The 14,086-nt window shown below is 47.7% G+C and overlaps 2 protein-coding genes across 9 annotated transcripts in view; one reads left to right on the top strand and one right to left on the bottom strand.

The window, feature by feature from the left end:
- Positions 1 to 14,086, bottom strand: part of ZHX2 (zinc fingers and homeoboxes 2) — a 172,636-nt gene that overhangs the window by 2,387 nt on the left and 156,163 nt on the right. For all 5 annotated transcript variants that reach the window (XM_060287684.1, XM_030875703.2, XM_060287686.1 and 2 more), the window contains one exon: positions 10,855 to 13,600. In XM_060287684.1, coding sequence (XP_060143667.1) covers positions 10,859 to 13,375 — 2,517 coding nt within the window. In that variant the 5' untranslated portion in view covers positions 13,376 to 13,600 and the 3' untranslated portion in view covers positions 10,855 to 10,858. The remainder of the gene's footprint in view (positions 1 to 10,854; positions 13,601 to 14,086) is intronic.
- The window catches only part of DERL1 (derlin 1), a 125,068-nt gene that overhangs the window by 64,010 nt on the left and 46,972 nt on the right, over positions 1 to 14,086 (top strand). For 3 of the 4 annotated variants that reach the window (XM_060287688.2, XM_030875707.3, XM_060287689.1), the window contains exon 8: positions 1,318 to 1,435. In XM_060287688.2, coding sequence (XP_060143671.1) covers positions 1,318 to 1,435 — 118 coding nt within the window. Of the gene's footprint in view, positions 1 to 1,317; positions 1,577 to 14,086 lie in introns of those variants that run through there. The other variant, XM_030875704.2, reaches the window with a different exon arrangement.

Genomic DNA, 14,086 nt, shown 5'->3' with positions numbered 1-14,086 from the left:
TGCCAGCACCAGACTTCCAGTCTCCAGACCGTGGGAGAATAAATTCCTGTCGGTTAAGCCACCCCGTTTGTGGTACTTGACGGCAGCCTCAGGAGACTAAGGCCGACCTCCATTTCCTCTGTGGGTTCCTGGGATCCAAGGATCCTGAGCACGAATCCAGGGGGAGGGCTCCGGGCTGTAAAGGACGTAGTCAGGATTCCATGACAGGCTGGAAGGTGATCAGATCTGTAGCTTCCTGAAGACACTGGCGTTTTCTTTGCCTCCCTCCTGGTAAGGCTGCGTTACTGCTCAGTCACTTCTCTAAGTAGCCGAGAAGGCCCTGAGAAGTTCTGGTGTTTTTCTTGTGCAGAGGACCAAGAGCAAGAATGCCAGACTTCTCAGCCGAAGGCAGCAGCAGGTTATCTATTGTTCGTCATTCTTAATGTCTGATGTCAAATGTACCCACATTCCCTAAATGCTCCCGACAATAAGACTGAATATCGGAGTTAAGGAAACAGCTTGCAAAAGAAACGTCTGTGGATGAAACCAGATTCCAGGGTGTCCTTGGGATCTGGTACCACCCAAAAGTGATCCAGCAAATGTCACCGGATCGTAAGAGCTACAGGGATCCTTATAGGTGATGCTGCCAACATCACTCATTTCACGAGGAAAGAAAAAAGGAAGCTCGGGGGAGGAAAAGCGATTGCCCCGGGTCACATGACTGCTCAGTGGCAGAGTCAAAAGCAATAACGATCATGGTTGTGACAACAGTGAGAGTAGCTTAAATATATCTCATGCTTATTATGTGCCAGGCCCAAGGCGAAGTGCAGATATGGCTCATCTCATTTGGTAACCTGGTAACCCGGGAGGTAGGCCCACCTGCAGTGAAGAGATGGGGGTTTAGCGAGATTAAATGGTGTCAGGCAAGTAGTAAGTGGTGGAACCTGGATTCTACTGCGGTCAATCCAACTTTCACTGCTTCTCGCCACACCTGACCCTCCTTGCCCTACGTTCACAGCTGCTCGCTGCAGGGAGTCACGTGGCACAGGAGCGCGCAGGTCTGCTTCAAAGACAGGCTGGCGGTCCCGGGCAGCTGAAGAGGACTACGTGCCTTACCGCTGATCCCATGCAGAGCCACACGCACCCAGGATGTGCACATGGACCACAGCCGGCCTCCCGCTGTGCTCTCCGAACAGGATTTCCCGCAGCAAACTGGGTCTTTCACCGTCTTCGGAAAGGAGGCTGCCTGTGGGTGGATGTCCATGCGAACAGTTCTCAAGACTCCAGGAAAACAAGGCCAAAGGTGGGTAAAGAGCGATTTTTCCTTCTCCCAACCAGGCTGAGGAACGTCAGCTCAGCACAGGACTGTGGTCTCCGCCGTGGAGCAGGGAGGAAAGAGCCATGGAGTCAGAGAAAGCTGGATCCAGGGTCAGCCACTTCGGAGCTGTGTGCCGAGGTCAGTTACCTAACCTCCCTGAGCCTCACTTCCACAGTTCATCGTCAGCCGGCTGCTGGGAGGGCAACAGGCAAGGTGTGCAAAGCATACATGTACTCCAGAAATACTGCTTCCTTTTTTCCTTGAGGAAAGCCAGGTGCAAAATTACAGCCTTAGGGGTAAGTCAGCTCACCTGTGTGTGTGCGAATTTACACATTTCCTCTCTCTCCTCTCTCTCATGTACAGAAAACTGAACCCTGTCTCTCTAAGTGATTGGCAAAAATTTGCTTTTTATTTTTATTTATTGATTTCTTTTGTTTTCTGAATTTGAAGATGACTAGTTAATGAGATCAGTCAGGCTGCTTGAATTATCTTGCCTATTAATATTACACTCTTATAACGCATATCAAGTATAAATTATTAGAAGAAAAAGAAGTTGATTTTATCACGGTGATTTTTCTGTAACAAATAATTTTTAAACAATCCGATTATTGATGAATTATAAAATATCTTAGCAACTATGCTGTCAGTTTATTTGAAAGTAATAAAAATATGTAAAAATTTGCTTTTTAGATAAACCTCAATATTAAGGTGGTTCTCCATCTGACAGTTTTTTAAAAATTGAAGTATAGTTAATTTACAGTATTGTGTTTCAGGTGTACAGCAAAGTGATTCAGTTATATATATATATATATATATATAAATATTTTTTCAGATTATTTTCCATTATAGGTTATTACAAGATATTCAGTATAGTTCCCTGTGCTATATAGTAAATCCTTCCTGCTTTTCTATTTCCTATTTAGTAGTGTGTATCTGTTAATCCCGTACTCCTAATTTATCCCTCTGCCCTCTCTTTCCCCTTTGGTAACCATAAGTTAGTTTTCTCTGTCTGTGAGTCTGTTTCTGTTTTGTATATAGATTCATTTGTATCATTTTTAAGATTCCACATATAAGTGATATCATGTAATATTTGTCTTTCTCTGATTCATTAAGTATAATATTCTCTAGGTCCATCCGTGTTGCTGCAAATGGCAATATTTCATTCTTTTTTATGGCTGAGTAGCATTCTATTACATATATATATATATATGTTACATTTTCTTAAGCCAATAGTCTGTTGATGGGCACTTGGGTTGTTACCATGTCTTGGCTATTGTAAATAGCGCTGCTATGAACATTGGGGTGCATGTATCTTTTAGAATTAAGAGTATTCATCTTTTCCAGAGTGGGGTTGCTGGAGCGTATGGTAGCTCTATTTTTAGATTTTTAAGGAATGTCTGTACTGTTTTCCATAGTATTTACATACAAATTTATATTGCCACCAACAGTGTAGGAGGGTTCTTTTTTCTCCACACCCGCTCCAGCATTTATTATTTGTAGACTTTTTTTTTTTATTTTTTTTTTATTTGTAGACTTTTTGACGATGGCCATTCTGACAGGTGTGAGGTGATACCTCATTGTGCTTCTGATTTGCATTTTTCTAATAATTAGCGATGTTGAGCATCTTTTCATGTGCCTGTTGGCCATCTGCATGTCTTCTCTGGAGAAATGTCTATTTAGGTCTTCTGCCCATTTTTTGATTGGGTTGTTTGTTTTCTTGATACTGAGTTGTATGAGCTGTTTGTATGTTTTGGATATTAACTCCTTGTTGGTTGCATCATTTGCAAATATTTTTTCCCACTCAGGTTGTCTTTTGTTGATGGTTTCCTTTGCTGTGCAAGAGCTTTTAAGTTTGATTAAGTCCCATTTATTTATTTTTGCTTTTATTTCTATTGCCTTGGGAGACTGATCTAAGAAAATATTGCTACGATTTTTGTCCAAGAATGTTTTGCCTATATTCTCTTTTAGGAGTTTTATGGTGTCATGTCTTACATTTAGATCTTTAAACCATTTTGAATTTATTTTTGTGTATGGTAAGAACGTGTGTTCTAACTTCATTGATTTACATGAGGCTGTCCAGCTTTCCCAGCACCACTTGCTGAAGAGACTCTTTTTTCTCCATTGCATATTCTTGCGTCCTTTGTTGAAGATTAATTGACCATAGGTGTGTGGGTTTATTTCTGTGCTCTTCTGTGCCATTGATCTATATGTCTGTTTCTGTGCCAATACCATCATGTTTTGATTACTATAGCTTTGTAGATGGTCTTATCTGGGAGGGTTATGCCTCCAGCTTTGTTTTTTTCCCCTCAGGATTGCTTTGGCAATTCTGGGTCTTTTGTGGTTCCGTGTAAATTTTAGGATTATTTGTTCTAGTTCTGTGAAAAACGTCATGAGTATTTTGATAAGGATTGCATTAAATCTGTGGATTGCTTTGGGTAGTGTGGCCATTTTAACAATATTCTTCCAATCTAGGAGCATGGGATATCTTTCCATTTCTTTGAATCATCTTCAATTTCTTTTATGACAATGTGTTTTTCCCTGTCTTATGGGGATGAACATGTATAATCCTCCAGCCATATGCATTAATAATGAAAAATAAATGCCGAACAAGGCCATTAAAAAAACAAAACAAAAAGCCCCACAGAAAACATATTGCAAAGCCAAAGGGTGACCTGGAGAGGGGGAGACAAAGCCACTTCTTTTTGGCTTTTTCAGTGATTCCAGATGTCTGTGGATGGCTCTGGGCCCCAGTAGCACCCTTGGAACTGCTGGACTTCAATTCTCCTCTGACCTCTCCCAGGCTACGTAGTGGTGGGCAGGACTTGGGCTGTGGGAGCTGGCGGCACTCTCAAAGTGAGGCTGGGAAGATGCAGGACACCAAGGGCACACAGCCTGGCCCCATTGCCTTCCCCTTGGGCAGCAGGTTCCAGCTGCAGGTCGCTTCTACAGAAGACCCTGCTCCCAGACACCCTCAGTTCACCTTTTTAAATGTATGTCCACAGAGTTCACTGCTGACCCCCACCCTGCACTGAGTCTGGCTCACTAAGGAAACTCAAATGTTCATTAGTGAATGAAAAACAAGAAGAGAGCACAGTGCTGTTAGAGGCGGCTGGTTACACAAGACTGATGAAACAGTTCACATTTCAGGTGTTTTTGTTTGTTTGTTTTAAAGAGTATTACAGTGATTTTGACTGTGTGGCCTCTTGCTAAGCCCCTGGGCTTCTACCTGGAATCCTACCACTTGGTCAGGGACATTCCGCATGGTAGAGAACCAACTGCCCGATGGGTCACTTAATCCCAGAGCACTAGTTCTTAGCTTTGGGGGAAACTGCAAAGTCACTGGGCCCCTTTTCTTATGGCCACTGTTCGAACGTTTCCACCAAGTGGATGTCCTGCCTCTCCCTGAACACTGTCCAGGACAGGGAACCCACTGGCTCCCACAGCTGTCCCTTTCTATCTTGGTGACACCTTGGAATGTTAAAAAGTACTACCTAATTCTTCAGCAAAATCTGTTTCCCTATTACTTTACCTTTGGGGAAGCATGAAACAATTAGAATTCTTTTCCCATGTGCTGGCTTTCTGTTCCTATTTCTCTTTACTTTTCCCTGTAGGGATTTCCCTTAGGCCCTGTGGACTTGAGAGAGAATAACACCGCAGTCCATGAGATAGAAAAGCAAGCACTGTGATTGTAATTTATTCAGTCTTATCTCAGTCATATTTCTGAGTCCAACTTTCTTTTATTGGGAAGGGGCATGGTGTAATTTGAATTAGAACTGAGAAAGGAAAACATGGTGACACAGGGAAAGAATAGGTAATTTCTCAGTGGATGAGGAGAACTTCACACTGTCCTAGATCATGTCAACTCTGCACATCCGGCACTTCCTTGAAGTGTGAACTCAGACAAGTCATAGCCACGATAGTCACCTTTTAGTTTCCCTGAGGCACCAAGTTCCCTCCTGTCTCAGGGTCTTTGGGTATGTGGTTTCTTCTGCCGGGACTGTTTCTCTGCCCAGCCAACTCCTACTTAACCTTTTGCATTTCAATTCATCCACTGCTTGTTTAGAGAAACCTTGCCCAACCCGCTAAATCAGGTCAAATTGCCCTAATCTATATTCTCACAGTTCCATGCGCCTTTCTTTCAAAAAATCTTGTCACCTGGCAAAATTTCTTTTTTTTAAAGAAGCTTTTATTAATTAATTTATTTAATTAGGAAATTTAGGAGTTTATTAATTAATTTATTTTTGCTGTGTTGGGTCTTCGTTTCTGTGCGAGGGCTTTCTCTAGTTGTGGCAAGTGGGGGCCACTCTTCATCGCAGTGCGCGGGCCTGTCACTATCGCGGCCTCTCTTGTTGCAGAGCACAGGCTCCAGACTTGCAGGCTCAGTAGTTGTGGCTCACGGGCCTAGTTGCTCCGCGGCGTGTGGGATCTTCCCGGACCGGGGCTCGAACCCGTGTCCCCTGCATTGGCAGGCAGATTCTCAACAACTGCGCCACCAGGGAAGCCCAACATTTCCTTTTTGTTTGATGGAAGATTATTTGGTCAAAGACTATGGGCTCCATGAGGGCAGGGACATGCTGGGCACTGCTGCCTTCCAGAGCCTGGCACACTGCAGGCTTTCCACAAATACTGATGGATGAATGAGCCAAGGCACTTACTATGAGCATCTCTGGACTGGTTGCTCCTACTCCTTGGGGCTAGCATCCTTCCTCTGAAAAATGAGGGGCTTCGATTTCATTACGTTCCTAAGTCACTACAAGCTGCCTAAAGCACAATGGAAATTCCTAGTGTGAGAAACTCCAGAATTAGGTAAAAGGAAGTCATAGCAGTTAACCCTCCATGAGGTACCAGGGCAGCGAGGCTAAGGTACAGTCCCTGAGAAGTATCACCCAGTAAATAGCTAGTTATCGATTCTCCAACAGACCTTTCCCTCAAGCTGCCCACGCACAGGGAAAGCAGTTTGTCCCCAGTTCCTCTCCCCTGATGGCTGTCATCTGATGGGACTAGTGAGTGATAGAAAAAAAAAAAAAATGAGGAGAAGCAAAGGACTGAGGTACCAGATCCTGGATAACTGGAAGCCAACTATCTTTGTTAATTCTCAGGTTGGTTCGATAAACTGCTGTTAAGCATCTGTTCTGAATCAGGCACTGGGGGATTCAGAGATTAATGGCCTATGATGCCTGCCTTTAAGGGTCTGATTGCGGAGAGACAGGGAAATAGTTAATTACGACATTTTCATTTATCCATCCATCCATTCACATATCTGTATTTGGACGGCTAATCTGAACAGATGATGGGGGTATACCTATCCTAGATCTTAAATTGTAGCCAGGATCCAATGTTGGCAGCCTTGAATATTTTAAGCAAGCTGAACTATGGAAAATATTTTTTTTCTGACATTTCACAGATTTCCCTCTTCCCCAAAGCCATCCCTAATTCTCAGGAGATGGAAACTGTCAGAAATCAGGAGGCAGCAAAGTAGTGAATAGTTGTGTATTATTCCCACTCCACATAGAATTAAGAAATGACCATGTCCTATTGGTCCAGCCTGGGCGGTGATGGCGGTGCCACTGTTGGCAAGGTGGTGGGCCACGGTGGTTGGGTCAGGCAGTGACCTGACGGATGAGAGGGGGCCTCCAGGCTCCACCAGCCGCTAGCTGAGCAACCCAGGGCAAGCATCTCTGAGCCTCCGTTTGGCCCTCTGTAAAATGGGGAACGAGCCGTACCTCTCTCAGAAGGTTGTCATGAAGTGTAAATGACTTAATAGATGTGCTGGGAAGAATGCTGAACACATGGCATATACAAATAAATGGAAATGCTTCGTGGTAGCAGAGCCGGGCAATTTCGTTTGGCCAACCGTCAAGGCATATGTCTGACATTCTCTGGCTCAAGTATTCTGACTCATTTTTAGGAAAGGAGGAGTTTATTTTTTGGCCTCTTACCAGGACAGATCTCTCAGTGGATGGCTCGATAATTGTTTGGACCCAGAGACTGAATCAAGATGCCCCAGTTCAAGGCTTGGGAAGGATTCCTTATCTTTGTGTCTAATCTCACGGCCAGGGTGAGCCTGGACATTCAAATACTGTCCTGAGCCTTTCCAAGCTTCAGCCAGAGGAACTGGTCGGGGTGGGTACGCTTCGCTCCCACAGAGGAAATCCCATCCTAGAATCAGCGCCCAGCTGCTTACCCAAGTTTTTTCTCACTCTCTCTCTCTCTCATATGTGCATCACATAACACCTTTCATGAAATCAAAACCATGCATCATTCCCAGGATTATTATATGTGTGGCAACTGCACTCAACTGCAGGTTCCTAAATAAATATGTGTTTAAATAAAGACATCACTGAATATTTATGAATTTCAAGAGAACCATGTGTTTGGTTCATAAAAGCTGTGAAGTATTTGGAGAGGTTTTTTTCCCCTCGAGGTTGGAAGCTTCCTTGAAGGGGTGCCTCTGTCGGGACTTGGGAGAACTTTTGGCTGCCGCCACCGGCACAGAGACGGCGGCCCCTTTCTCAATTCAGTGGCACCTGAAAAGTATCAGGAGGCCCATTAGGGATATCGGATGTCACAGGTGTTGAGTGGATCTTAGCATGTTGTTTAGGAATGTTTTCTAGCACACACTTGTGGCGTTCGCCATAAATAAACATAAAAGAGCGGTTCCCGGGTGTTCCTGTTTTTTGGGGGGACTTGACTAGTTCCTGCATCTCTGAATTATTTGATGTTAATTCAAAAGTCAACTCTAAAAACCCTACGTATCTGCCGCCACAGGAGCGGGTCAGGGGTGGGAGGTGCTATCAATCAGAAATGGGGAATTTCTGTCAGAAATAAAGAGGCAGAAACGGCAGTAGGAAGAACGAAGGCTCCGGAGTGAAACCGAGGTGCTGGCTGGGAGAATGTGGATAAGTTCCTTGGTTTCTGAGTCTCAGTTTCTGGTTTTATAAAAATATAGAGAAGCTTACCTCTCAGGGCCGCTAGGAGAATTGAATGAGACCATCTGTGGCCACAGCGCCCAGCTCAGTCTCTGAACTCAGGAGGCCTGGCTTCCTTCCATCCTTCCTTCCTTCCTTCCTTCCTTCCTTCCTTCCTTCCTTCCTCCCTCCCTCCCTCCCTCCCTCCCTCCCTCCCTCCGTTCCTTCCTTCTTTCCTCCCTCCCTCCCCAAAGCTTCTCTTTATGGTTTCAGCATTTCTTCCCCCTTCTCCTTCTCTTGGGCCTCAGGTGGGGGTCAAGCACAGTGGCAACCAACTCAGATGGGCGCTGTCAACTGTTGGTGTTGGTATAGTTTGGGAGAGAAAAGATGGGGACAGGTGGCCTTGGGGGCCTCTGGGGGGCTGCCATCCCTAGATACCTCCCACTCAGCAATATGCATCCAGAGCTCACTCTGGACACAGGAACAATTAGCATCCTTATATCCAAATTGAGCAAACACAACTGGTTCAGAATAACTTTTGCCTGCTGTGGAAAGCCATCAGGTTTTCTTTTAGTTTGCCTCTTCTCAACTTTCTGGCTATGCCAAACCTCTTTTGGTTCCTCAGCTGCACCATTCCTTTTCTTGTCTCTGGACCCTTGCTTGGCTCTTCCTTCCACTTGAAACATTCTTTTCCTTGTCTGTGCACTTGGCTAGCTCCTGAGTCAGCTGTCCCTTCCTCCAGGAAGCCTTCCCTGACTTCCAGCCTGGGTGCCCCTCCTGCGTGCATGTCTCCATCATGCCACGGAGCACCCTGGCGAATAAAGGAAGAGCAATTTCCCTTCTTGTTGGTCTGACTGAGCTCTAGGTGAAGGAGGACTCTATCTTCTTCATCCTGTCCTCTCTAGTGCCTAGCACATTCGCCCACATACAGTAGGCGCTCAGGACGTATTTGTTGAATTGAATTGAACCCAACTGTCTACTGTGTGGTAGGTGGAAAGAGCAATCACGTAGACTTATGTTTATGCATCAGAACAATCTGGGATGGAAGATGGGGCAAACTAGGAGCTTTCAGGCAGAATCTGATTGGACAAAAAAAAAAAAATTGCTCCTTCATTTCAACAAGGGGGATATGGGCTGGTTTGGTAGGGTCCTTTTTTAAAATTGAATTTGTTACAAATTGCTTCTGTTTTATGTTTTGGTTTTTTGGCCAGTGAGGCATGTGGGATCTCAGCTCGCCGACCAGGGATCGAACCCGCACCCCCTGCATTGGAAGGCAAAGTCTTAACCACTGGACTGCCAGGGTAGTCCCTGGTAGATTCTTATAAGAAGCAAGAAAATGGCTAGAGGGAGGTTGAAACCGTTGTAGCCGGGTGGAGGCGGGTGGTTGGTGCGATGCGTAATGCCCTTTAACCCCTCCTATCACTAGCTCACCTTCCTCACCCGCAGCCTGTTACCACTTCCTCCTGCAAAGTTGGAGGAGAAAGACTTGATGGCATTCTGTGATTGGCTGCTCATTAAATTGCTCTTTTAATAGCTGATGGAACCGGCTAAAATAAGGTTTCTAGAGGACTTTATTTATTTGCCAGGTGCCTCGTTTTATTACTGAATAAATGAATTAATGAGGGACATGGCTGGCCAAAGTTGTCCGAGTTCATAAATAAAAAGGTATGGTAGTTTCCAGGGCTCCCTTGGGGACCTTATCAATCTTTCTAGAGGTTTTTAACCTTTCACTATGTTTAAAGGTGACATGGTGGTGGCGCGGGGCTTCCATTGCCTTTTAAGTGACCTCTGGAGAAGCCAAGCCGGGCAGATTGTAAATCGTGCATCTCCCTCCTGGTTCTAAGCTGCCCTTGGCATACTTCGGCTTTGGCCAAGGTAGACCTTTCCCTCCTGTATCCCTCTCTCTACCATCCCCCCCCACCCCGCCCCCTTTTCTAAACGTACCATCAAGAAAGCTGCCATGCTTCAGGCCCTGATTTGCACAGACCTCTGGTGAAGCACAAACACCAAGGGCTTGGGTGGCACGTCCCGTTTTGCGGCTGACATGGCCATTAGTGACCATGGTAACCTCCCCTCCCAGGCTTTTGTGGCTCCACAGACCTAATTTACACCAGTCTCTTCCAGATTTGAAGGGGCTCTGGGGACCCCATCAGCACAGCAACAAGCGGGGTTACTTAATGCGACATACATGGGCGCACCTTCCTTTAGCCGCGGCGAGGTAAATACCAGGTACTTTCAAAACCTTTCAGGTTAAAGGAAACAATCCCAAATTTTTATTCAGTAAACGCAGACACTTATTCTTTAAAAAATCCAAAAAGAAAAGAAAAAGACATATCCTTTCATGTTTGTCTCTTACACCAGTGAACACAAAACAGGCCTTGTGTTGTGTTACCTTGTTACTAGACTTTAGAACGGATGGACGCCCCAAAGGCCACAGGCAGTGATGCTGTCACCTATCAGCACTACCTTGCAAATAAAAACATAAAATCTAGCAACACCTATTCTTCTTCCTTTGTCTTAAAAGAGCTTGAAGGAAGAACCCATGATCTGTGTCCATATCTCTGTACCCAACACCTGTATCGACTCTGCCAATAGAAAGAAAGAAACCCAGCCTCCTGCCCTGGCTCCCGGGGGGACAGGTGGCGTTACCTGTCTAGGCCTGGCTGGCCTCAGCAGGGACGCTGTCGGAGTCCGAGTCGGCCAGTTCCGGCGCACCTTCTGCTGCCGTCTGACTCCAGCTGTCCGACCTGTCTGAGACGGCGTCCTCCTCTCCGACCGTCACCTCCACCCAATCCACGATGCCTGATTCCTCATTCTCGTCGCTGCCCTGGCCGTCCCGACTGTTGCCCTCTGATCTGTCCGAGGTGGCCTCCGAGGGCTTTGCCAGCAAACCGTCTCTTGCTTGCTCGCCGCCTGCTTTCATCCTGGGGCCCAGCTTCTCCAAGTCCTCTTTGCAGAGCTTTTTGGGGTCCTTGTGATACTGTGGACCGCCCTCGCTCCCGTTCTTCGAGCTCTCGGCGATGACGGCTTTTGCTGCCCTCCTCGATGGGGCGTCGTAGCCATGATCATCCGCCACGTGCCGCTGCTGGTACCGCTCCAGCCACTTTAAAGTTCCAGTTTTTAGCAAGCATCTGTTCTCCTTGAACCAACGCACGATTTCAGTTCGGACCAGGCCGGTCTTTGCCGCCAGCTGGTCATACTCCTGGGGGGTTGGCCACTGGGTTCTTGCAAACGTGCTCCTCAGGAGATGAACCTGTTCTTGATTTTTTGTAATTGCTGGTGAAGGGCTGGGCAAAGAACCGGGCACCTGGGCACTGGAGAACTGGTCGAGTCGAGACAGAGCACCATTGGGGGCCACCGAGTCTGGGCCTTTCTTGCTGGACCCCATGGAATCCAGGACGGCCTGTTCCATGCTGTCCCGAAGCTTCCGCCTCTCCAAGAACCAGGAGTCGATCTCTCTCCTGCTCAGCTTGGTCTCCACTCTTAGCCTGTCCAGTTCTGCTTGGGTCGGGAAAGAGCTTTTCAGAAAGCTGTCTTCCAGGATTTTCACCTGACCTTGGCTTTTCTCTTTGAACTTCTGCGGGGCAAAGTCTGGGTACGCGTGGTGAGTGCGGCCGTGTCGGGAAGCCGCGATGGCCAGCTGGTCTTTGGCAAGGGATTCGCTGGTGATGTGGACGATGCCCCTTTGACACCGATACCGGTGGTCGCTGAACCACTTCTTGATCTCGCTCCTGGCGAGGCCGGTCACCTCGATGAGCCGGTAGACCTCAGCATCGTCGGGGAACTGGCTCTGGAGGAAGCTCGCCTTGAGGTGTGCGATCTGCTCCTTCGTCTTCTTGCGGTCGCTGGCCGGGGTCAGCGAAGGGTTGGCCACCTTGGGCGGAGGCTCTGGCACTTGAGCGATGTGTGGGCGCTTGGGCTCGGGGGCAGCTTGGGGCGTCGCCAGAGGTCTCTTCTGGCCGTGGTTGGTCACTCCGGCCACGGCGAGCGTGATGGGGGAGCAAGAGACGGTCGTCGGCCCGCTGGTCACCTGAGTCAGCACGAGGCTGGTCTGGCCGAGGATCTGGCACGGAAGCGCTGTCTGGAGGATGGGCTGTGACATCTTGGTGGGGGCCAACTGGGCGGGCAGCACAGTGATCGTTGGGGGCACCGACTGGATGGTGCCATTAAACATCTTCTTCCGGGCCTCTTCCACCTCCTCCGGGGACCAGCTGATGCCATGCTTTAAGCGCTGGGTGGCAAACCAGATTCTGATGTGCTCTTCCGGGTGTTTGGAAGCAGCTGTGAGCCAGGACAGCTCAGCCTGCGTTGGGTAAGGGAACTTGTTGAAGGAGTTGATCATGGTGGCGTTGGTGTCCAGGGCAGAGTTGTATTTGGTAGTGTTCAGCGGCACGGGGACCTTGGGGACAAGGTTGATATTTGGTGGGAGCTGGACAGAAGGCATAACGTGTCCTAAGGTGTCCTGGAGGAGCTCCACGCCCCCGAGTCTTGAGAGGATCTCGGCCGCGTCTGTCACCAGGCGGGTGGTCCCTTCCACGTGGTTCTCGGGGGCAGCCTCCTCTGGCTTCTTGGGCACCTTCTTGGCGTCGGCTTTCGGTTTCCCTGGCTTCATGATGGGGGTTTTACTCACCGAGATCCCGGGGTCATTGTCGCCGCTCCCGGGGCCGCTGGTGGTGAGGGACACGACGTGGTTCGTGGCATCGATGGACTGCTCCAGGACGGTCTGATTGTTGCGCTTAATGAGTTTCAGCTTGAAGTTGGTCTCCCCGGGGTGGAACTTGGAGTTGTGGTCAGACAAGGAGTCGTACTTTTTGGTTGTGAAGTTACATTCGGCACACACGTAGAGCGGGTTGAGAATCACGTTGGGGTGCTGCGTGTCAACGTGCTCCGTGAACTCGTTCAGGTTTTGCGTGGAGTAGGGGCAGTATTTGCATTCATAACCACCTTGGAGTTTTTTGGATTGATTTTCCCCTGTAGACTTCACCTCTATCACTTCATTTTCTTTGGAAGAGTTTTCAGGTTCTGCTGCCCAAGCGTCCTTGGCCATTTCGGGCTGTGGCGTGCCGATTCCTTTCTCTTTGGCCCTGTCTCCTTCCTCGGGCACGTCTTGTTCTACTACTTGTGATGTCCGAACCATGCACGGGGTTGTGGATTTTCGTTTGCTCGCCATGCTGTCTGTCTGTGTGCAATGGCTTATTGGGGGGACGGGGGCGGGTAGGGAAGGGGCAGTGAAAGTTTTGGAACTACTAAGATAAAAGGCTTTTGGCTTTATGCCCCGCTCCAATGGCTTTGGCTTCACTTGAACGCTGAAGTCTGGTGCTTGAGTTTCCAGAATGATTTCAGTGCAGAAGATTGTAACTGTTCCAATGGCTAAACACAAGAGGCAGCATCATACCTGTGGGACAAGAACAAAGAGAGTGTCAGTGTTTCCTCACAGGGCAAAAGGAACTAGCATTTCTTTCTAAGTTGCTCCCATGACCCAGCCCAACTGGCACCCAAAGCAAATACCCAGGTGCGCACAGATGGTGTGAGAGTGGGTACTCCTAAACGTGAAAGATCACATTTTTCTTCTCTTCCATTCTCTGGGAAGGGCAGTGGGGACGGGCCCAGAGCAAGCAAATGAGGATGCAGGTCACTCATTCATGTTTAGAGACCAAGGGATACAGAAAAGCAACAAGGGCACTGAGATCTTATGAAGTGGTGGGTAGGGTGCTGGAGGGCACCTTGCAGTGAGTGTTGGCTGGGTTCGCAAGCCGCTTTTATGGACGGTACATCAGAAGCAAGATGCTTGCCTGGGGCTGGCGAGTGGAATTTATATAGGAGTTAGAAGATGGATATGAATGTTTCGTTTATTAACATAAAGGTAAAATCACTATAGAAA

This window comes from Globicephala melas, chromosome 17 (assembly GCF_963455315.2).
Source record: "Globicephala melas chromosome 17, mGloMel1.2, whole genome shotgun sequence".
NCBI classification, from domain to species: domain Eukaryota; kingdom Metazoa; phylum Chordata; class Mammalia; order Artiodactyla; family Delphinidae; genus Globicephala; species Globicephala melas.
The sequence above is the reverse complement of the archived record's forward strand: the minus strand, read 5'-3'. Positions and strand labels throughout refer to the sequence as shown.